General features: G+C 44.9%; 1 protein-coding gene across 3 annotated transcripts in view; it reads left to right on the top strand.

The window, feature by feature from the left end:
• LOC135420128 (contactin-4) overlaps window positions 1-22,676 on the top strand; it is a 283,517-nt gene that overhangs the window by 237,123 nt on the left and 23,718 nt on the right. For all 3 annotated transcript variants that reach the window (XM_064667147.1, XM_064667145.1, XM_064667146.1), the window contains one exon: window positions 12,745-12,872. In XM_064667147.1, the coding sequence (XP_064523217.1) occupies window positions 12,745-12,872 (128 nt within the window). The remainder of the gene's footprint in view (window positions 1-12,744; window positions 12,873-22,676) is intronic.

The following is a 22,676-nucleotide window of genomic DNA, read 5'->3' as shown; positions in this document are numbered from 1 at the left end:
GCTTTTGGACACAGAGTCTCGTGACACTTCAGCAGAAAAGAAAACCTCAAAGGATGGTTTCCCATCATTGTTTCACATTAATTGTGTTGACTCTCTTTTTTTTTTTTTTTTTTAAATAAAGCACCTGTGCAATTTCTTGAAGGCAGACAGGTAACCAAAGCATCAATAACTTGTCGGGTTTTCATTACATCCTGCCTAGGTAAAATGAAAAATGACACCCTGCAAATAGCTTTTTGAAGTTTGACTCGACAGGGCAACATTCATCTTACTTTTCAGAGACAATGGCAGGAGATGGCTCTACTTCATTGGAACATCTGAAATAACTGACGTGTCAACCTACTTTAGGTAATTTTCTGCAGAAAGAGAACTAAAATGAACCAGGAAACCACTTGATTTGGTGGTCAGAGGTCTTGGAAAGCTGTTTTCTTGGGCTTGGGGGCCCCCTGTTTGTGGACTGTTTGTTTCTCAGAAGAAGCTGGTTTTAGCTCTGTGTTGCTCTGGAAGATCAAGGCCAGGCTGGACAGGGCTTGGAGCAGCTTGGTCTAGTGGAAAGTGTCTCTGCTCATGGCAGGGGGTGGAGCTGGATGATCTTTATGGTCCCTCCCAGCCCAAGCCATTCCGTGATTCTAAAATCACAGTATGTTTTAGCATCAGCTTGTCACAGTTGTGGTTCTGTCAGCTTAAGGATGGTTCATGGACCTGTGTTCTTTCCTTTGTGTGTCTCTGGCAAAGAGAAGTCCTGTTGCTTTTGTGGTTTGAGATATCAGTCATATGCTTGTATGCATAGCCATGTGAACGGTCCCTCCACAAATTTGAGGTGTCCATCTGTTTGACTTGTACAGCTTGATGGTGATTGAAGTTTTCAGTATCAACAGCAAGTTGGTGAGTCCAGTTGATTCTTGAATTGTCTTTTCCTTCTCTTCTTGAACCAGGAGAGGTTTAGATTGGATATTAGGAAAAATGTCCTCACTGAAAGGGTTACCAAGCATTGGAACAGGGTGCCCAGGGTTGTGGTGGAGTCCCCATCCCTGGAGGGATTTAAAAGCTGTGTAGATGTGGCACTTGGGGACATGGGTTAGTGGTGGCCTGGCAGTGCTGGGTTAATGGCTGGACTCCATGATCTTAGAGGGGTTTTCCAACCTAAATGATTTATGATTCTATAAATGTTTCTAGAAAAAGTTCCCTGAGAAGGGTTAGAGATTTACGTAGGATCCAGATTCAGTGCTGGTATATTTTGTAAGCCTCAAGTAATTAGGCTGATCCCTAAATCTCCATTTCATTCATCTGCTCCTGTAGAACTGGGAAATTTTTCCCTATAACCAGCCACAAATTGTTGTGGAGTGGAATCCCAACCTGTGCCAAGTTTCCTCTGGCGTCCCTGGAACGAGCCTCTCTCTCACACCTTGCCACAGTCTCCTGTAACATCAGCAATCTGTTCCTATTTTCCCAGCAGATTATTTTCAGCGTGGTGTTGTTGTAGTGCTCAGTGAGACACGTGTAGGACATCTCTCCTGTCTGTGCTGCTGCTGGAACCAGCTCCCCATGGCAGCCCAGCTGTGGTTTGGCCAAAGCCACGGAGCTCCCGTGACCCGAGGGGTCGAGACAAGGCAGCAGGATTTTACATTGTGCTTGGGTATTTAACTGTAAAAGTAGAGCCCTGCTTGCAGAGGTGGAAAAAAGGAGAGGGGGAAGCATCCAGTGAAATACCTGTCTCAGAGTCACCCGACCTCTGGAGAGCAGTAAAACATGTCCCATGTTTGCACATCCTGAAGAGAAAGTGTTATTTGCTGCTTTTCCTGCTTGAGGTCTCTCATCTTTATAATTATTAAATTCATCTCTAGGTACAAATATGCAGGTTCAAATTGTTTCTCCCTCCCTGTAAAGATGGTGCAGGAAGGAGTAAGTCCCTCCCTGCTGTTGGAGGCGGCAGGACCTGGCTCCCAGCAGCAGGACAGGGTCCTGCACACACAGTGCTTTCAAAGTAAATGCCTGTAATTAGTCTCCTAAATGCAGTTTGGAATTGATGTGTGCTCCGTGCTTGTCCTCCAGATGAAGAAAACACTAATAATGATTTTAGTAAGTCTGTAGCGTTTTGAAGGAAATAATTATTATCAAATATTTCTTCTCTGGGATATTTTTATGACCAAGGTAATGATTTTACAGTTAGGGCCACGCTTTGAGATGCACTTTTAAAATCCAAGGAAATAATTGCATGTCTAAAGGAGAAAAAGGCTTCCTAATGAACTTTTTAGACGTGCTGAAATTTTTAATGCCTATTTAAACATCATTTTTAAGTGATGTAAATGTGGCTTTGGATCTCACAAATCTGTTAATGTCCATAACAAGTGCACTGGGTAATTTCTCTTTGTACTGTGGGCATTTTTTGTTGAAAATGGAGGGGAAGATGTGTTATCTGTGAAAGACTACGCCTTTGGGCTTCCATTCTGGTGGTATCAGCTGGAACAAATAAGCTGAGAATGCATTTACTGCTTCTGCTCTGATCTCACGAATGCTCCCAGAAACAGTTTGTGTCAGCAGCTGATGCACAGAAAGCCTTGCATGGGTATTTTTTTCTCCTAAGAGAATAATTTCTATGAGCTTCAGTGGGATTCCCCTTCAATCCTTACATTCCACAAACCTCCAAAGCGTTTGCTGTAGGTAGAGGGTGGTGGCTTGTCCTTGTCGGGAAGTTGTGGAGGCAGCGCTTCCAAACTTGATTCCTCGGATTTCCGCTGTCCCTCTTCATAGACCGGGAGAAGTTATTTAATTTCCATGCCTTGGGCTATAGCCACTGCCCTGGAAGAGTGAGCACAGCAGATATTTCACTGAACATTAGATAGAGTGAAAGCAGTAGTGGCTTTGTGGCACCCGCTGCTTTCGACCCGAGATTGGCCTCGCGTCCGAGCACGAGGGGCTGCGTGTGGAGAGTGTGTGTCTCTGCTGGGTAATTGGGCAGAAAGGGATGGCTTAGCCTTTCATGAGGTGGTTTGCAAATGTGCTTTGCCCCTTCACTGCCACCAGCAAAAGCTGTTCCAGGTCCTGAGTCTTCTGTTTGAAGTGCAGAGCATCCCTGTCCTTCACGGTGCCATCATGGCCTTCACGGTTTATAGCAAACAGCCAACTTAGTCTGTAAAATAATCTGCCAAGTTGTGTCAAAAGGGCTGTTTCCCGTGGGGGGTGGTCTTCATTTCCCACCAAAATCAGTGGAAAATTGGCTCTTTGCACCACTGGACCCTTCTAGACTTGTGGAGTCTTCCCACATCGCTCAGATTGTCGTTGCCGCACGGCGCAGGAATGAAAGCTCTAACAACGAGCTGTCCTTTGCTTCCCTCAAATCTGCTTCCTCAAATATTTACTTTCATGACATGGGCTTTCTTACTGTATCTATTCTAATTTTGTGTAAAAAGGAAGCAGTGAGGGAGAGGAGGCAAAAGGTTTCTATTATTTGATATTCAGCACAGCCCACTCGCTTCCTTCAGGGTCCCTCACAGTGCTTGTGTTTGGTTTTCATTTGTTTCCTCCCATTATCAGCATCCCTTAAGAAAGATATTTGCTGGAGAACTGTTCTTCTTTGATAACCTGGGGATATTTTTACATTTGAATTATAACTCTAGGCATCTTTAAGCAATCTACATGAAGCCTCTAATAGCTGTAAGTGTTCCCTTCCTTCCCTCTTGCCACCCCGGTCCACTGGGATGAGGTTTTGTCACTTCCAGACTTGTCTTAAAAATTTACAGACAAAAGGGAAGATGATGACAAAACACAGCTTTTGTGTTTATAGATATTAGTAATGGCTGGATGCAGTATTGTGTCTTCGGACTGCTCTGTCACTGCAGATAAACAATGTGTGGGAAAAGAAAATTGTGGGAGAACTTGGGATGCCAGATCCGTGACTGGTTTAAGCTGATACTGAATTCAGTGGTGTTATGCTGTTTGATGTTGCCAAAGGGGCCCCTACTATATTCTCAAAAATATTTATCTGAGCAAAATATGTGCTGGTTTTTTTCCCCTCTCTCTCTACAATAATATTTACGGGGTTTTATGGTAAGTCAGTACTTAAGGGGGGCTTATCAAAAAGAGGGAGAGCAGCTTTTTAACGTGGATAGATAGTGACAGGACAAGGGGAATGGCTTCCCACTGCCAGAGGGCAGGGTTAGATGGGATATTGGGAAGGAATCCTTCCCTGTGAAGGTGGGGAGGCCCTGGCACAGGTTGTCCAGAGAAGCTGTGGCTGCCCCATCCCTGGAAGTGCCTAAGGCCAGGTTGGATGGGGCTTGGAGCAACCTGGGATAGTGGAAGGGGGTGGAACTGGATGATCTTTAAGGTCCCTTCCAGCACAAACCTTTCTATCATTCTACGAATCTGAAAGAATTGCAGTTTGTACTCTTCTCACCTTTAGTTCTTCATGCTTAGCAAACCTGTAAATGAAAAGCCTGAAATGAAAACACGTTTACACACAACAGTTCACATCCCTGGAAAAAATGTTCTTAAGTAATTTCTCTGAATCAATATCAGGAATTAAGAAGACAAAGTGCAGCACTCTGTATTTTTCAGTGCAGCAAGGTAAGAGGAGCTATTACCTAGGGAGACCTTCCAAAAGATTTGTTTTAATTCTTTGTGCTTTCCAATTGTAGTCTCACAGCACAGAAAATGACAAATGAACCCAAATTCTGTCCAGCCAATGCACAGTTACTGTAATTTAGCAGTAAAACCTCCTGGTGTCCTTTGTGACTCCACTGCATTAGTAAAAGTGGTGCAGATGTTCCTCAGGGCCTTCTCTAGAGTGTTTTTCCTTGGACAAAATATATATATTTTACAGATTGAGAAACACTTCCACAACAGAGATTCCAGCAGCCCCACGTAGTTGTGCCACACGGAACCTCAGGAGTTCAACTGTTTCATCCAAAGGCTCTTTAGAACCATTTCAAATGTGTCTCCAGCAAAGCTTGTGAGGAACGTTCTGCTGAACTCAATGCAACAGGCTTTTACCTCGGTTTATTTTGAGCAAATATAGTTCTTACCTGAAAATTAATTATAGGGTGTTTGCTGTTAAGAGACCTGTCAGTTGTCATGGATAAGGAAAGGCCTTATCTAATGCCTGCTTTCACCAGGAGAAAGACGTGCACTAAATTAAATGGGCTTTGACAGAGGCTCTAAATTAGCTCAGGCTTTTCTGTGAACCGTGAAAAGACAAGTACTTACAGACAAATAAATACTGGAGCAGCTCTGGGTGGTTGTCTGACACAAAACTAGCAGGACAAGGAGGTGCAGATGCGTAGGAGGCTGTGTGTAAAATGTGAGTACCCACATCAGTTGGGAGTTTAGCTGGTTGATCCAATGGAAATGTGGATCCAGCAGACAGGAGCGTCCTGTGTTTCACTCAGACTTGTCCTGGTGGCTGTAGACACAGACCCAGCTTGTCCCATCCTTGCTCACAGGGCTGTTCTGAGCCCTCAGGGTGTGCTGATGTCCCAGGCTGGTGGCAGTGTGGACACCATCCCTTTCTCACCCATTTTCAGGAACATCTGGAGTAAGAGGGCGAGGGTGAAGCCCAAGCCTGGAAAGCCCTGGTGGGGATGCTGGTTTTGATTGGTCACTGATGTAGTGGAAAGTCTCAGGTGGCAAGACAGGATGCTGGGTGGGGGTTAAAATCAGGGTTGTCCCTCTGCCCTCTCCTCCCTGAGCCCCAGGGACCATCAGGGGTGTTGAGTGAAGCCCCAAGACATCGACTTTGACCTCAGTGTATATTTTAATGGAGATTAATGTTACGAAGCAGGAAGCTCTGACCTTCCTGTTACCTATTTATGCAACATAAAGGTTGTAGTCACACAAGGACACAGCATCCCAGGGCCACAGGAATTATGGATTGTACTCTGAACCAGCCCATTCTTCAAGTGACGAGCAGGTGCCCCTGAGTGACGTCCCTGATTTCGGGGAGGGCTGTGCTCTGAGCACTGAAACCTGGGAGCATTTATAAACCTCACAGTGTTTTCCTGAAATAGCCTAATGACCAGGACTGCATATATGAGATCATTTTAATAATCCCAGTCTCTGCCTCATTGCATGGGGCCCATTATTAAAAAAGGTAATAAACTGCTACAGAGACGTGCGAGAGAAATAGAAATAATTTGATAAATAATGCAATTGCCCGGAATCATTTACATTTGCAGTCGAGTTGTGGTGTGAGGCAAAGTTGCTGTTAGGCTAAAAATTGCTCCAGATATTCCTGCCTAGGAACTATGGGAAAAGAGTGAACAAATACACTGCTGAGACTGCAGTCAGGGCTGCCTGGTGCCTTTGCTTTCTTCTCTGCTTCCAACCCCCCCCAGCCCAAGCAAGGCAACGGAGGATGAACAATAGGCCATTCATCATGTCTGCTGAAATACACTGTTTTTCACAGGTACATTTAACCTAAATCCTCTCTCAGAAGACGGATTATCTCTTAGAAGAACTCTGGCACCAGTGTCTCTTTTCAATAGCCACGTCAAACACTGCCACAAAGGCTGTACATGGAGGGATCAATGGTAGTTTTATCTCAAATTGCACTCAGTGTGTGTTTCTTCCAACTGACATTCATTTAAATGCTTGCTCTAAGACATCTTTTCTCCCTGTAATAGAAAAAGGATCGGACATCCCGAGCATTGTTTTGTGGAGGAAAAAATATTTAAAATATTCACTTGGCTAAGCATGAAATATTTTGGCTGCTCGTGTTTAATCAAGAGTGAAAGGAAGGGTAGTTATGCTTGTATGTCATAAATTAAAATGCTAAAATGATCAGATAAGAAACAAAATACCTCATTGCATTGCGGCAGTGCTAATGAAACCATTTGAGAGGGGGGAAAAAAAAGAGTAACTTTGTAATTATGAGCAAGAAACATTGGGCTCTGATCTGCAGCGCCGCGGCTGTGCCGCGTCCCCCGGGAGCAGAACCGGCGCCGTCGCACGCACAACCCGCCTCGTGCTCTGCATTTGTAGTCCATTCATATTCCACATGTTTCCACCTGCTGAACAGAAAAATAGAGGGCAAGCTGAGAGGAATATATTGAGGGATACCTGCCGTGCCATCTGTCTGCGCAGATCTCCTGTCGGCGCCGGGCGCGCTTCGGGAGTCGGGAAATAATTCCCGATGAGAAGGTGAGCACATGGACCTGCTCCTCACCTTGCACGGGGTGTCACTGGGCACCTGCAAGGTGCAGGGGAGGTTCAGCAACCCCTGGCTCTGCAGTGCTTTGGTTCCTGGTGATGCCTAAAGAAAATGCAGGGAGAAAAAAAAACTCTGAGGCAAATTAGTTTTAGAGGGGAGATAAGGAAAGGATTTTAATTTGTGCCTAGACATGAAGATTATAAGACACCCCTGTGTACAGATGTTACAATTTATAATGTTGCTTGTCCAATCCCAGGTGTTTCCACTCTGTGGCTTTTGCCCTGGAGCACCCTCAACCTGCCCCCTGGGAATTGGGGTGAGGGTCTTTAAGACCCTCTCTTCATCAATCTTCATCTTCTTCGGGGTACAGGGGGGATATATTCACTCAGTTCTTGACTGTGCTTTTGTGGTTCAGGCCAAGATACAAGTGTTCTCTAAGCAAAATGGGCCTACTTTGACAAGAGACTAAATATTTTTGCTGGAATTCAGGGGATGTTGATATGGGGAGCATGGAATGGGGTAAAAGGGGTTGGGGAATGTGTAAACTACTGTGCTAAAGGGTGAGGGATATAATACAGCTACTTCTAAAACCTACAAAAAGCTAAAAATCCAAAAATCTATAGGCATCACTGGAGCCACACAGATTTTCTTGTAATTAAACAATGGAATAAGACACTACAATTGATACTAAAAGTCTGGGATTTTTAAGCAAACAATCTTCAAAGCATGAAGTCAGTCCAGAGCAGGATTACAGTAGGTTATAGGCGTGTGTTGGGGATGGAAGTGATGCAGCCACACACCCAAAGGTCAGATTTCCACAGAGCTGGGCTGCAGGTAGTTACTGATACTGAGTTTTATGATGTGCTCTGGGAGTTTGGCAGTTTTCAGTCATCATTTATATTCCAAGTAAGGGCTTGATCTCATTTTCACAAAGTCGGTGATAAAACTCTTACTGATCTCGACAGGACATATTCTATCTCTAAATGCATGTGTTACTGACTGAGGAATATTTATCTGCTCCTGGGAATCCTGCCCAGCAGTGGGGAATGCTGCAGTGGGCTACATGAATCAGATCTATCGTGCTCAATTCAGGGTTGGAGGTAACACAGTTGCTGACGGGCGACTTGCAGACCTGGCAGATGGAGCATGAGCTGCAAAATAAGCACTAATAGATCAGACCAAAGTGATTATGTGCTGCTATTTTTCCTTATACTGCTCCAGGTCTGCCTGACCTCTTCCATCCATCTCCAGCTGCTGCTGGTGACGCTGGGTGAGTTGGTATTGCTGGAGTGATGCAGGCAGAGGGATGTGCTGCTGGGGCCATGGTGCCAAGGTGGGTCCTTTCTGGGTATCTTTGAGCAGCAGAGCTCTGTGGAGCTGTGGAACACTCACAGATATTTGTCATCCATAAAGATGAGGCTCCTTGGTGCCTTTTCAAGGTTCACACCAGCTAAATAGAAAAAAGTTTTAAATCTCTTCCCCTCCTGCAGAGCTGGCAGAGGGCAGTGCAGTTATGGGCTTGCAGCACTATAGAATTCCAGAATGGTTTGGGTGGGAAGGGATCTTAAAGCTCACCCAGTTTCACCTTCCACTAGCCCAGGTTGCTCCAAGCCCCATCCAGCCTGGCCTTGGACACTTCCAGGGATCCAGGGACAGCTACAGCTTCTCTGGGCAACCTGTGCCAGGGCCTCACCTCCCTCACAGGGAAGGATTCCTTCCCAGTATTCCACCTAACCCTGTTAGGCAGTGGGAAGCCATTCCCCTTGTCCTGTCCCTCCGTGCCCTTGTTTCAGGGAGCTGCTCCAGGAGCTCTGTGCCTGTCACCTGCGGAAATGCTTCTTTAGGGGGATGCAAAGCGTTCACTTTGCAACTTCTTCTGTTTGCTGCTGCAGTGGCAAAATAAAAATGGGTGAGGAAGGCTGGGGAGGGATGTTTTCAGCGTTTTTAAAGGTCCTTTGTCCCCAGAAGAGTTTTGATCAAAACACTGACAAGGTCAGCTCTTCCTGGAGTAGAACCCAACACGTCGGTTTAGAAAACAAGCAATCCTTTTATCTCCTAATTTCAGGCATGTCTTTGCTCTCTGTGGACCTGAAATCTCCAGTTGACAACACAGACCCACAGATTCTCTCTTACAAATGCTATGTTTAAAATAGATGACCTTTCTTTCTGTAAAGGTGCTAAACTATCTTGTATCATCTTTTTTTTTTTTTAAATGGATATTTTTATCTTCTTTGCTATTAGCAGTGACCATGAGCCAGGTTATCAGTAGAACAGTTGCATTAACCTGTGCAAGAAGAGATTTGTATTTTTATTAATTGTTACCCCTGTTGTTAGTAGTGTCAGGGAACCCGGAACATTCAGCAGTGAGTCAGTAGCTCCTTTTTTGAGTTTGTAGTGGTTTAAAATGCATACTCAGCAACCAGCACTTTGTTCTGAAGTAATGTGTGTGTTTATGGGAAATGTGGTTTATTTTTATGTCTTCCTGGGCATCTGGTTAGATGGGTTTGAGGGTGTATTTCAGAGGAGAGAGCAGACTGAACAGTGCTTCGTTCAGTTTGAACTCTGTGTCTTGAAAGGACTTTTCCACCCAAACTGCTAAAAGTGGTGGATGAAGGGTTGATTGCTTTCAAGCCAATTAGCAGTTTGAGAACCTCAGTGGCCTGAAATGAGCCTCTCCTCTCGTTTAGTGCAGATAAGTCTGCAAAGAAAATTTGGGAATTAGCAGTAGCAGTGAGAGTCCTTCCTATTTTCTCAACTAACTGTAACAAATTTCCAAGTGTTCAAATAATTATTTGTTAACTTCTAACACATTGGATTTAAATTAGAGGACAAAACACTCACTGCAGAAAAGCACCCTCAGCAAAAAAGAGCCACATAACCATAAGGCCTCTTAATCAATGAGTCGCAGAGAGGTTTTAATGGTCTGATTTATTTTAAAAAATCAGTTAACTTGTACAATTATCTGTCAGTTTTAATGCTGGTTGTTTACAGGAGTGTGGAGGGAAGTGCTGAGATACCAGATGAGAATTCTATGTGCCTGGGGACTCTCTGGGGAAGAGGCTTGGAGAACTCGGGGCAAATCTCTCCTGAAGTCTTTGCAACACGTTCCTGGGGTTAAAGGATGTCTGTGGGCTCAGACTGTAAAGCCAGTGACCACAGCTTTCAGCTTAGAAAGGGAGGGAAATAAAGACAGCACAAGCTCCCTGAGATGTGCCAAAGCCAATGGTGGATTGACTGTCCTGATCCAAAGGTTGTTTCTAGGTCAATCCAGGCCACATTAGCTAAAAACCAGTTTTACACTGGGAATAAAGACAACTCAGAAGGAACCCAATAGTATGAGAATGACAGAGGCAGAAAAGGCATTAGAATTTGAAATTAAATCTGGCTTCATCAACAGAATAATTAAAATGATCTATAGGAGAGATTATCCAGTAAAGAGGTTTCACCCATATGGCCGAAAATAAAACATAAACAACTGAAGATAAAATATCAACTGTACAGAAATAACGTAAAACTTTGTTTTTTTCTGGATTTCTTGGGGTGGCAGAAGTGTGGAGGGGAAGGAGTGCTGGAGCACCGTGGTCCTCCTTGAGCTGGAACACGTTGCTGAGCTTGTTCTGCTGTTTATATTGATTGGAATTTTAATGCCTGCCAAGGGCACCTTCAGCTTCCAGAAAGGCACGGTGCTTTCCCGAGCCCTGAAATTGGTAAGAGCAGCAAATAATTCCTTGGGAGCTGCTGGTGCTGCTGCTGCCCAGGCTCCTGTGCTGGAGGCCAGTGTGGCAAGTCCTGTGCTCCAGCACACATTTAATGCAATCCCTGCATTGATTTGTGCCAACACAGTGGTGAAGATAAGGGACAAGGAGCTATAAACTGCTCTCTTCCAATTATCCAGCTGGAGCAACTGCCACAGAAGCAAATACATGGCACTGGAGCCCTGCAAAAATAAATTACAGTGGTGAACGTTACTGACTGCAACAATTTGGAGACCTATAAACCAGTTGAGAAGCTTCTATTAATATCACTGCTACTGATGTGTGAAAAACAAGCTCTGTCCCTGGGCTCTGCCAGCTGGCCTGGGTGTTGTTGGGCAGGAGAGGTGAGCCAGGGTGGAGATGGAGCATCCTGCACCATCTTCCTGCTCCTTGTTTGGTAAAGACCCTCCGACTGTCCTGGTTTTTGAAGCAGGTGGGCTCAGTAGCCCATTTGTGCCCACCAAAAGCATATGAAATGACAAAAGGCACCCACACCAGCTCCCTTGAGTGAGGGGATGTCTCCTGAGTCTTGCTGGAGACCATGTCCAGCACAGGGCAGCAGTTGGCAGGAGCCTGGGGAGCCCCGCCAAGGTGGTCTTGGTGCTTTTGTTTGTGTCTTGTCTCACACTGGTCCTTTATCCAGCTGCCTCAGGGCTGTCCCATGGCTGCAAGAAAAGGCTCCAGCTGATTCCTGTCCCTTAAAGCCTCCTCAGGTGGGAAGTGCCACCTGAGCCCTCCTGCAGTGGTACAAGAGCTGTTTGCTGAGTTTCTCTCCTCCTGATTTCTCAGTCCAGTTGTGCAGAGCTTTGTTGGCATTAAGGATGCAGGAAGGCTCCTTCATTTCAGTTCAACTGGGAAATAATTGAGCAGGAGAAGGTAGGAATTAAGACAAGATTTTCAGTACAGGTCTGAAAGTGGCTGAGGGCGAGAAAGACTGTGCTGCAGGACATGATACTGAGGAGACAGACAGGGATTTTGCTGAAAGAGGTGATACTAGGTTGGGAGAAAGGTTTTTCTGAAGTCTCCTTAGATGATGCCTCCACAGGGCACAAATCATTCATGTTTTTTGGGATTACTGGGCAGCATGAGATTTTCTGTGTTGGCTCAGTCAGAGCAGAAAAAAAATGGAACAAGAGACAAAGCTCATTGTGAGAACAAGGGGAGCCTGAGGTGCAGCCATTGAGCAAGAGGAGGGGCAGGGAATCACTCCAGAATTAACATTCCATCCTCACCTGCCTCCTGCCCTCAAGAGACGTGTCCCACTGCAGGTAACACTGTTCAGATGGGAAACAGGTGGGTTAGGAGAGGACTGGAACGCAACAGGATCATTTCTTTTTAACCTGCAAGCACCACTGTAGAGAAGACCCGTGGGTTGAGTTCTGCACAGGCAGAGAGGTGGAGAGCGAGCTTGGCATCATGGTCCTCTTGCTGAAAAGCCATCAGGCTTCTAGAAAAAAGGCAGCACTGAAACACTTGTTTCACTGCAGCTGCTCGGCAGCGGCGCCTGCGTCGGGAGCAGCGAGCGCCGAGGTTTCCCCGGGTGCCACGTGTTGCAGGGTTGTCATGGTGAGGGCTGAACATCGAAGTACAGGTATGTGCAAAACCCACACGAGCTACTGATGCATAAATTAAAGTTGCCCTGGAGTAAAGACACAGAAAACTCACATGAGTGACGTGTTCAGTATTTACGAGGCGCGTCCGGAGAGGTTTCCCTCGGCTGGACTCCCCCTGCGAGGGCCAGCGCGGCGTCTGCTGCTCAGACCACCCTTAATTAGTGCGTGCTCAAAAGAGCTCGGTGTTGGCTTAAAAAATACCCTCAAACTTCCGTGTCTGCTGCCTTTGCAGGATCACTGTCCTGGATGACGGGAGCCTCCGGATCGTCAACGTCACCAAATCCGACGCGGGAAGTTACACCTGCGTGGCCACCAACCACTTTGGGACGGCGAGCAGCACGGGCAGCCTGGTGGTGAAAGGTAACTGCAGCTTTTACTGTCCATGGTTGATGCCCAAAGTCCAATTTGCTTTCATTATTCCTTACCCAGGGCCGCATTTCTGCGTCTCAGGAATTCCAGGTGTTTATTCGTGTGCGTTCGTGTTCTGGCAACTGTGATTCTCAAAAGCTCCAACGTCTGACAAAGACATTTAAAGGAATGGTTTGATAAACAGTGAGAGACACTGACAAATGTCTTGAATGAATTTTTGGCCCCCTTATGAGTAGTCCAATGTCTGATGAATTATTATAGGCAATGAACATATAGGTTATTACACTTACAATCACAGTCTATCTCCTTCTTATTTGGGGAAAAACCTATATTGGATAACAGATCAGGAAAGATTGATTACAAAGCCATAGATCAATCACAAAGCTCTAGTGCTGTCAGTTTTAATTCTTCTGTGTATTGGCATTGATGGATCATATTCAGTTAGAGGTTTTCCTTGTCAAATATTTGTATGGTGTATAGGGAATAGTTAAAAATATTTCAATGCAAGTTTTAACCCATGTTTTTTATACTTGGGTTACATCCAGAGGTCCCTTCCAACCCCAACCAATCTGGTATTCTGTGAAGCCTGTAGGGGAACATGTGGGCCCCAACAGTTCTTTGGGTTTGAGGTTGTTTTGAGTACAGTGTATGGCATTTGCCTGTGCCCATGTTGGTCCCTGCAAACAAAAATAGAGACAAGAAGACCAGCATTAGGGCTCTGGATGAGCTGACTCTGCCTTTTCTGAATCTGTGTTTTCCTAAGAAGGCACCCAGCAAAGAGCTGGGAAAGTGCTGCTGAGGGAACAAGAACATAAACCAGACCTTGTCTGTTGGCAAAAGGGTCATGGAACCACAGAATCCCAGAACAGTTTGGGTTGGAAGGGAGATTAAAGCTCATCTTATCCCACCCCCTGCCATGGGCAGGGACACCTTCCACTAGCCCAGGTTGCTCCAAGCCCCATCCAGCCAGGCCCAGGACACTTCCAGGGATGGGGCAGCCACAGCTTCTCTGGGCTACCTGTGATCAGCAGCAAAACTGGAGAGCAAAATGCCAAACCCAGCCCAAATGCCCTTCCCCAGGCTCCACAGGGGTGGCAGCAGGGTGGTGAGTGCTCACAGCTCATAGCTGTTCATCTCCAGACTGGGCACAACTGAGGTTATCCTGGTTTTCCACATGCTGCGAGACACTGAGGGGGTGAATCAGGGTCTGCAGCTCAGGGACCACTTGTACCACCATAAAAAAAGCCAGTTGTTGAAAACAGCAGTGATTCCTTCCTGTCATTAAAGAGTCAAGGTTCTGTAGTTCAGGGCTTCTCCTTTCTCCCTCCCTGTGCCCATGGAATTGCCCATGGAATTGCCCGTGACTCCCGGCACAGGAGTTGGCAGCTGTGGTACCTGAGCCTTGGCTTCACGTGGTTTACAAATCACTTCCCTTGGTGGGCAGGTTATAAAGGATTAGCAAGTGCTTTTTTCTCCCTCAGTGCTCCCTTTTAACTCCATTCCATTAGCATTAATGGGAGCGACACATGTGCATGGAGCAGAGAATAAACTCTGGAGCCCAGGATGGGGATGGATATTAACAGCAAACTGAGAAATGCAATTTCCGAGCCGAGCCCATAAAAAGTAGGAAGGAGCAGAAACTATTCTGAACTCCAAATGAACTGTGTCAAATACTGTATTATAGACTGTAATGCTTGAGTTTCTCTGCCCTGAGTAAAACACGTGTGAGTTTGGGCAGAAATATGACTGAATTTGTTATTTTAACTCAGTTTTGTGGTGGACGAAAAGACTAATCTGTCAGCTGATGTGGGTTTTGACCTTAAGATATGCCTGCATTCTCTTCTAGCTCATCTTATGTCATTGAGTAAAAAACTGTGAAGGTCAAAAGACATTTTTTTTGTGACCTTCCTGTGTTCTTCCATTAATATTGCAGGTTATCCTTGTTTTCTTTTAATTTTCCTTCTCGGGGAGAGATGCCGACAGTTCACAGAGTAGGCACGGTTGGGAGGAGGAGGGGAGTATCTTACACCACAACCAAGGAGCTTAAAATAACTTTCTGGCAAACAACCAGAGAGGGATGAATAAATATTCATATTATGCATGAGTAGACAGTTTAAAAAATATCAAATTCTGACGGGTGCCCATAGGGCTGGGTATTAACATTCTGTTGTCAGAACTGCTGAACCCCAGTGGTTTTCTGAACCAGTGCAGCTGTGGTTTGGGTTTGTGCTGTTGAGTGGTGTTGAATGAGAACCTCTTGGCCTCCAAGACCTGAAATCTTGGAAACTTGCAGGTACAGTTTGACCTTTAAATTAAAAAGCAGGATTGAGGTTGTAAGGCTGGAGAGGAATCCCAGACAGCGTTCAGAGCTCTGTAAAACATGGTGTGTGTTTCCATGTATTGTATAAATATTAATTTTCCATCTTGTTTCCTCATTTTTTCCTGTACTTGAGGCTAAGTGTTCAATTCTTCCAACACACTGAAAGATTAGAGACTTTCTAAGTGCTGGGGGATTAAATGACAAATGGTGTAAACAGGCATAGACTGTACAATGTGAGTTTATTTGTACTTAATGCAGTGATAGAAACTGGCTGATGTAGCAGCAGGCTGAAATAGGAGACTAATTTCAAGACATTGCAATAAAAGCTCTGGATATAGGAAGTGCCAGGAGAGGCTCCTGGTGTTAAAATCCCAGCTGCAGCAAGGACTGTGGTATGGAAGAGGCCCCCAAACAAGCTAGTGGGAGGAATGGAGATGATAACAGGGTATCACCAGGGTGAGAAAGTCTCTTTTCCTAGTAGACACGTTATGGTGTGTGGCCAGCTATGGGTTTGGGATGTTGGAGGTGAATGGATCGTGGTACCCACCACAGACACGTGTGGCTGCTTCTCAAACTTCTGCTGCCCTTTTGGCTGTGGGCTGAGCTATCTAGATATCAAAATATATTCATTTTTATAATTTTCTATATAAATCTATCTCTAAATGCTTGGTAGAGCTGGTACATATCCATTCTCTTGGGGAAGTGCAGCAATTCCTGTCACGTTGTTGCATCTCTGACGAGGGCAGGTTCCAATGACTTTATTTGCCTGTTTAATTATGATGCACCTCTAACATTTCCCTACTGCTGCTGGCTCTGTCACAGGAGGGCTCAAGGCAGTAAAAGGAAGAGAACTTTAGTTGGCTGGAATCTGTATCACTTTAGCAGTAAAAGAATACAAAGATAATGTCAGTGGGTTATTTTTTCCTCACGCTTGAATAGACTGATAGTCTTGATTTTGTCCAGCACGGCGATTCAAATTATTTTCTATAAAATAGCAGATTTTTCATTCCAAGCCTATTCCTCTGGGTGAACGTTGAAGTGCTGCATTGCACTGAAAATTGATTAAATACTCTAAATTCTGGCCCGTTATCAAGGAACTTTTCAGAGACTTCATATGATGCTGCCTTTAAACCTGCAATTCTTGCTGAGTTTAGGACAGGCCATTTATCCTCTGCAGCAACAGTGTTGGTGGGATGTGATAGTTACCCTGCCCCATCTTGCCACCTGTGGTTGGTTGTCTCTGTTTCAACATCACTTGATCAGTATTGAGCTGCATTCTTCAGAAATTGGGTTGTGCTTCCTCATATCCACAGGTTTTATTTTAGGGTTTGGGGTTTTTTTTTTAATCAGTAAAAGCCAATATCTCTATGAATTCTACCAGCTGTCCTCAACTCTGTCATGGCTTCTGAGTAACCAGGATATCAATTCCTTGGGATGAGACTCTACCTTTTTTCCCCAAGAGGAAGAACAGCCATACATTAAGATGTTTGGGTTTTTTTTAACATGAACCAAGTAAAGATTGCAGCAGGTACCTCAATCCACTGACCTTTTGAAGCACTATCCACATTACCAGAAGCCCTTTCCATACCTCCCTAATTTTCCCCTTGTCAGATACATTGCTGCTGCTCGGCTCCTGGGGAAAGCTGTCCAAGAAAGCTTTTCCAGGCATTTTCCATCCCATCCATCCGTATGCTGTGGGTTTAGTATGGTCATTTTGAAACATGAATAGCCCCTCTGTCACTCTGAGCTCTGCCTTGTTCCAGCCCTGTTTAAGGTCGTGCAGAGCCTTTTTCTTTCCTCATGGTTCAACTCCATCTGATTTAAATTCATGGTGGTTAAGCCTCAGCCCTTAAAAAGGACCTGGGTAAGCGACATCTGGTGTTGAAAGCACAAAATACAATTTTAAAAAGAGAGGCAGAGTTTAAAGCTCTGGCAGCCTTGGAGCCTGGTCAGTGCCCAACCACCCTCTGGGGGAAGAACCTTTCCCTGAGATCCAGTCTGACCCTGCCCTGACACAGCTCCAGCCCTTCCCTGGGTGCTGTCCCTGGTCCCTCCAGAGCAGAGCTCAGTTCTGCCCCTCCTCTGCACCTCAGAAAGAAGCTGTAACTGCAATGAGGTCTCCCCTCAGTCTCCTCTGCTCCAGCTGAACACACCAAGTGCCCTCAGTGTCCTCACATGGCTTCAAATCAAAGCCCTTCCCCATCCTTGTTGTCCTCCTGGCCCAGACCTTGAGGAGGAGGATGGTGAGAGTCACAGGGACCAGCCCATGGCCCCTCGGGGGACACATCCTAACACAGGTTTGTGGTCAAACACTTGAGCAAGGCTCAATTCCCAGCTTAACTCCCAGCTTAACTCCCAGCTTAACTCCCAGCTTAACTCCCAGCTTAACTCCCAGCTTAACTCCCAGCTTAACTCCCAGTTTAACTCCCAGCTTAACTCCCAGCTTAACTCCCAGCAACTGTGAACCAAAAGCACAGCAAGAGCTGCTGGTTCCTTATTGGGCAGAGAAAAAAAAATCAGGCCAGCTGCTAAAGACAAACCCAGTAAATGGCAGAGAGTCGTGTAAATGAAATAAACCACCAATAATAAAATCAAATCGCAATGTTTCGCTCTTAGGGCTGAATGAAGTCAGTTAGGGTTTGGGGGTTTTTTTTCATGTAAACACTTACTGATCATAACAAATAAAACTTGTAAACATAACACGAGCGTTCAGCTTCATTAAATTTGCAGCAGACAATTAATTTTTTTTTCAGGCAATTCAAAGGTTCTTCTGTAGTACTGATTTAGTTTAATTGAACATATTACCACAAGCAGACAATAAGAAATATATTGAAGATATCCATCTGGCTTGCACTGCAAACCCTGTGCCTTTCCTTTTCTGAGCCTGTCACAGCCCTTACTAATTGCCTCATTTTGGCTCTTTTACAATCAGTGTGATTTAGCCATTAACATGATAAAAGCCATCTTGGTGAAGAGCTTGATATTAAAAAGCATAGATCTCCTGCCTTTCTGTCTTGCCAATTTTGGACTAATCCCTGGCATTATTGGAGTGATATTTTTAAAAGCAGAAATACAAATATATTGACTCCTACAGAGCAGCTCCTGCAGGTACTTTGTCTGGTTCTGATGGAGGGAGTGCCAGTTGGAGTGAAAGATTTGCTCTGGATCGTGGAAAAAGCAGCAGATTCCTCCCTTCACTTCCCTCCCACCACCTTCTCCTTTCTCCTGAGTGTCCCTCCAACCCCCAGCCAACCTTCAGACACGTTAAGGGGCTTAAAACCAATAATTGCACAGGTAAATAATGAAGTCAATACTAGAGCAAGTAGATGATGCTTATAGTATATCTTATTCAGCACATAATGTGGAAAAAATATATTTTTTTAGATAAATTTAGATTTTTATCTGCATACCCTGTAGAAAGGAAGAAAAATCCTATTTTTGATCTGTATTTTTATCTTAAACCCACAACGTATTGCAGGATGAAGCATTATTGCAATCTCTTCTGCCACGAAAAATAAAAGGTTGGAATAATTCCTTTAAAAAGCTCAGCGCTTTTGGTTTAGGAATTTTCTTGACCTCTCCCCAAAAAAATGAAAAGGTGCAGGAGTTCTCCATCATCAATAAAAGATTGGGTTGTTTAGCTCATCGTTGGAGATCAGATCCATACATCAGCTGAAAGGGGAGTCGACCTATAGGTTAAACACAGACTCTTAATGAGTTGAAAGCGGGTTAATTAACACTTTTCATCAACTTGCTGCAATTTATTTTTGCATGATCCATTTCAGAAAGGTTAAAGTATTTTTCAGGTTTTGAATGCAAATGTGAAAACCCAAAACTGAACCACAGATTTAAGTCGAAGTAAATGTAGTGCATTTGATTATAAGTGAGTGTGTTTATGTGTGTGATTGTATATAAAATATAAGTAACAAACTGTGCAGGGCCAGGAGTTGGACTCAACCCTTGTGAGTCCTTTCCAGCTCAGGATATTCTGATTCTGTGACCTCTCCCATGCCCAGCTCTGGCAGTTGGTGATGCTGCTGGTTCCACCCACATTCTGTTTAGGATAAATGAACCCACCTGGGCTCAGAAATTAGGGGTCACATCCCAGTTCCTGCAGCTTTGTATGGCTCAGTAGAGTTACACAAATTTCAGGCAGTGGAAGATCTTTCTCCTTGAGCTTTTGGTTCCTAGAAAATGAAACATGGTAGCTGAACTTAACATTTTAAATTGTGCTTAACAATAGATGGAATATAATCCCATGTCTTGTCTTTGCTGAAGAAGATCCTGCACTGTAAGTCTGCTGACATCAGGAGTTAAGTCTACTGATGTTGTGGGTTTGGTCTTCACCTTCACAGCTTGTCCTTTCTCAAAGCATGCAGTGGGATGAACTTCCAGACACGAGTTTTGTGGGAATTCCATGAATATTGGGTAAATTAGGGCCATGCTCTAAGGGAAAAAATACAGCAGAGAAAACTGAGGTCACTGTAGCTCGTGGGGCTGGTGTGGAAGGTGGGAGAAGGTCTCCCTGGAGCCACTTCTCTCCGTACCAAATTCAGCCTGACTGGGATAGGGATAACGATGATCTAAACATGATTGCACTGGGGACGTGGCTGCTGATCTGTGTCTCAGGTAAAGATGAGGGAAACAGTGTGGGAGAGTAGAGAGAGGGAAAGTGAACTTTATATCCTTGAAAGCAGTGACTGGGAACAGAGTGGCCTGAGGGCTGTGCTTGTAACATCAAAGACACAGAGGAAGCGTTTAGAGAGCACGGTTTGTGTTGTAGGAGGAGACACTGTGAGAGTGTTGAAGACAAGGATCTGGGACAGTACTTGGGGAAATACCAGGCCTTTGGTGTGCTTTCTCAGGAGCATTTTTGGAAGCAGCCTAGTGGAGCCCAAATTCTGAGGGTTTCAGCTGTTGGGGCTTTTCCTGCCTGAGCCTGGCTGGATTACAGTCAGGTTCCTCAGAGGTGCTCAGCAGATAACAATGGCCAGGTGGCACAGGAATACAGACTGGGAGGGATGGGTTTGACACATCAGGGAATATCTACAGCACTGCTGAACAGTGGTGAGGTGGGGTTGCAATATTAGGGACTCCTGTGGCCTGATATTCCTGTCTTTTAAAGCAACTTAAGTGAGATTATGAGCAATCCCAACAAAGTTAATATGAAACTACAGTCTCTTGTCCTTATCCCAGAATCATGATGGCAGAGAGTACAAAACTGGAATAGGTTCAGTTCTAGGTGTCCTGTATCACTGTGCTCCAGCCAGTTGTTTGGGAATATGACAGGAATACAAATATTCGTGGCTCAAAAGCAGGTTGACTTTGAAATACAAGGAATTTTGTCACTGAATTGACTTGCCATGGCTTGGGTTGGTGTCCTCTGTCTGTGTCTATCAAACACACTGAGAATATGACTTTTGCTTTCATTGTGTTTGAAGTTTTTAAGTGGATCACGAAGAGCTAGTGATGCAATTTGTAGGTTTTAGGACTGTTTTCCTCCAGCCTCATTGTGAATATATCTGTTTCTTTAGGAAGCCAGCAGTGAAAATTTTAGTTCCTTTCACGTTTTAAGTGCACAGTATGAAACCTCTGTAAAGACTGTTTAGTCCTCGTAACTAAGCTGTGTGATGCAGTTGACAGTGAACATCAGAGCCAGGACTGGAAGTGTCTGGGAGGAAAAGCAAAGCTGTGTGCTCAGGGCCAAGCTCAGCCATCACTGAACTGGGTTGAGAGGAGAGATGGAGCTGCCACACTGCTCCTCCACTGCTCTCTGTGTGTCTTTGCAAGCTGGACCTTGATTCTGGGTTTGAAATTATTTGCATGAGAAAAACCTGTGTCTGATTTGAGGTAAAATGCCATGGAACAGGAGAAATGTCAGGGACACTTCTTAATGATGCTCTGAGTTGAAGATTTATTCAGCAGAGTAGGAGCTGGGGATTTTGAGCAGGTTATAATGAGGGGATGGTCTTGCAAGTTGTTACTTTCACTTCAGCTGTGATCCTGCCTCCATCCTGCCCCTTCCATAACATCATAACCAGGGCTCAGCCAGACACCAGAGCAGTGACACATCCCTTGGAAGGAGGATTTGTCTCCTCTGTGTGTCACTAATTAATTGGAACGAGTCACTTCCTCGCCAGGGAGCACAGGGCACCGAGAGACCAGCTCACCTTCCCCAGGAAACAAATTAGACCTTTGCAGCCCAGGAAGTTTTGTTTCAGTGTTTGTTTTGCTGGTTCTGGTCTTACTGCCACTTGATTTGTTCAGTAATAGGTGTTTGGGCGTCAGACGTGCCCGTGGTGGTGTGGAAGTCCCAACGGGGATTCGAGAAAAAGTTAATCTTAAATAAAAATATCTGCTGTGCACAGCGGTGTAGGAAGACAAAACAGTTTATAATGAAGGTCTGATCCATTTTATAGACTGGGCAAATAAGGCAGCAGAGACTTTTAATGACTTGCTCAAGGTCAGACAGAAAGTGAGGAGGAGAATTTGTTTTATTCCCAATTATTCTGTGCCGACGCTGGAGCAACCTTCCTCTTTGCTCTGCACTCTTCCTCCTCTTTTGCTTATCTAATTGTCTTTTCATGGGAGTTCTGTTTAGCTTAATTGTTCACATTTGATTGTGATTCAAAGTCCAAATGTTCAGACTGGGGTTTAAGGGGCTGGCTCCCCTGCTGTGCTCTGGTAGCAGGAGCCGTGGGCACCGTGGATACAATTCCTCTGGGAATACTGATAAAAAGTGCTAAAATCACCCCCTCCCTCTTGCTTTCCATGTCTCCCTGTTGCCTGACTCATTTCTTTAGATAGTTGTAAAATCCTGAGGTTTGCAGCTGGGTTTGTATCTATGTGCTGTTGTGCTTCCTTCATTTGACTTAAATTTACAGGTATAATGTGTATTTTCCACAAGCTGTAATGTAATAGTAAAACAAAATAGTTAAAAAACAGTAAAAACTTGTCCTGTTTTCAGAGGTGTCAGTAGGTGCTCCCCTCCACTTCCCTTTCCAGGGAAGATGAATGTGTCCTGGGCTGCTTGATAAATGACCTGTACCCCAGGTCTGGCTTATCCCAAGGCATTGATGCCACATGCAAGCCTTGATTCACGTGATATTAAGGATGGTTAAGCTATGGATCATTCACTGGGAAGGTGGAAAGTCCAACTTAGGGATTTTCAGGCTGTTCCATGAGTTTGACAGCTCAAGAGGCTCCTAGTGACTCCTAATTTGGGATTTCTTCTTGCACGTCAGCTACTCCTGACATCTTGGTCCTGATGGGGAGGGTGTGGAAAATAGACATACAATTCACGTAGGAAAGACCTAAAATACGTATTTGTACCTTAAAAACACGCCAGTCACACTTTTAAGTCGCATTTTTAATTTTGCAGTTTGAGCGCCCGGATTTCAGGTTGTTGCTTCCCTGATGCTCTCTGAAATCTTTTGATTTATGGTCGTTGCTGTTCAAAGCATGAAAAAGCCCCA

The sequence above is a fragment of the Pseudopipra pipra genome, chromosome 11 (assembly GCF_036250125.1).
Source record: "Pseudopipra pipra isolate bDixPip1 chromosome 11, bDixPip1.hap1, whole genome shotgun sequence".
NCBI lineage: Eukaryota > Metazoa > Chordata > Aves > Passeriformes > Pipridae > Pseudopipra > Pseudopipra pipra.
This window is presented reverse-complemented; position numbering and strand designations above follow the sequence as displayed.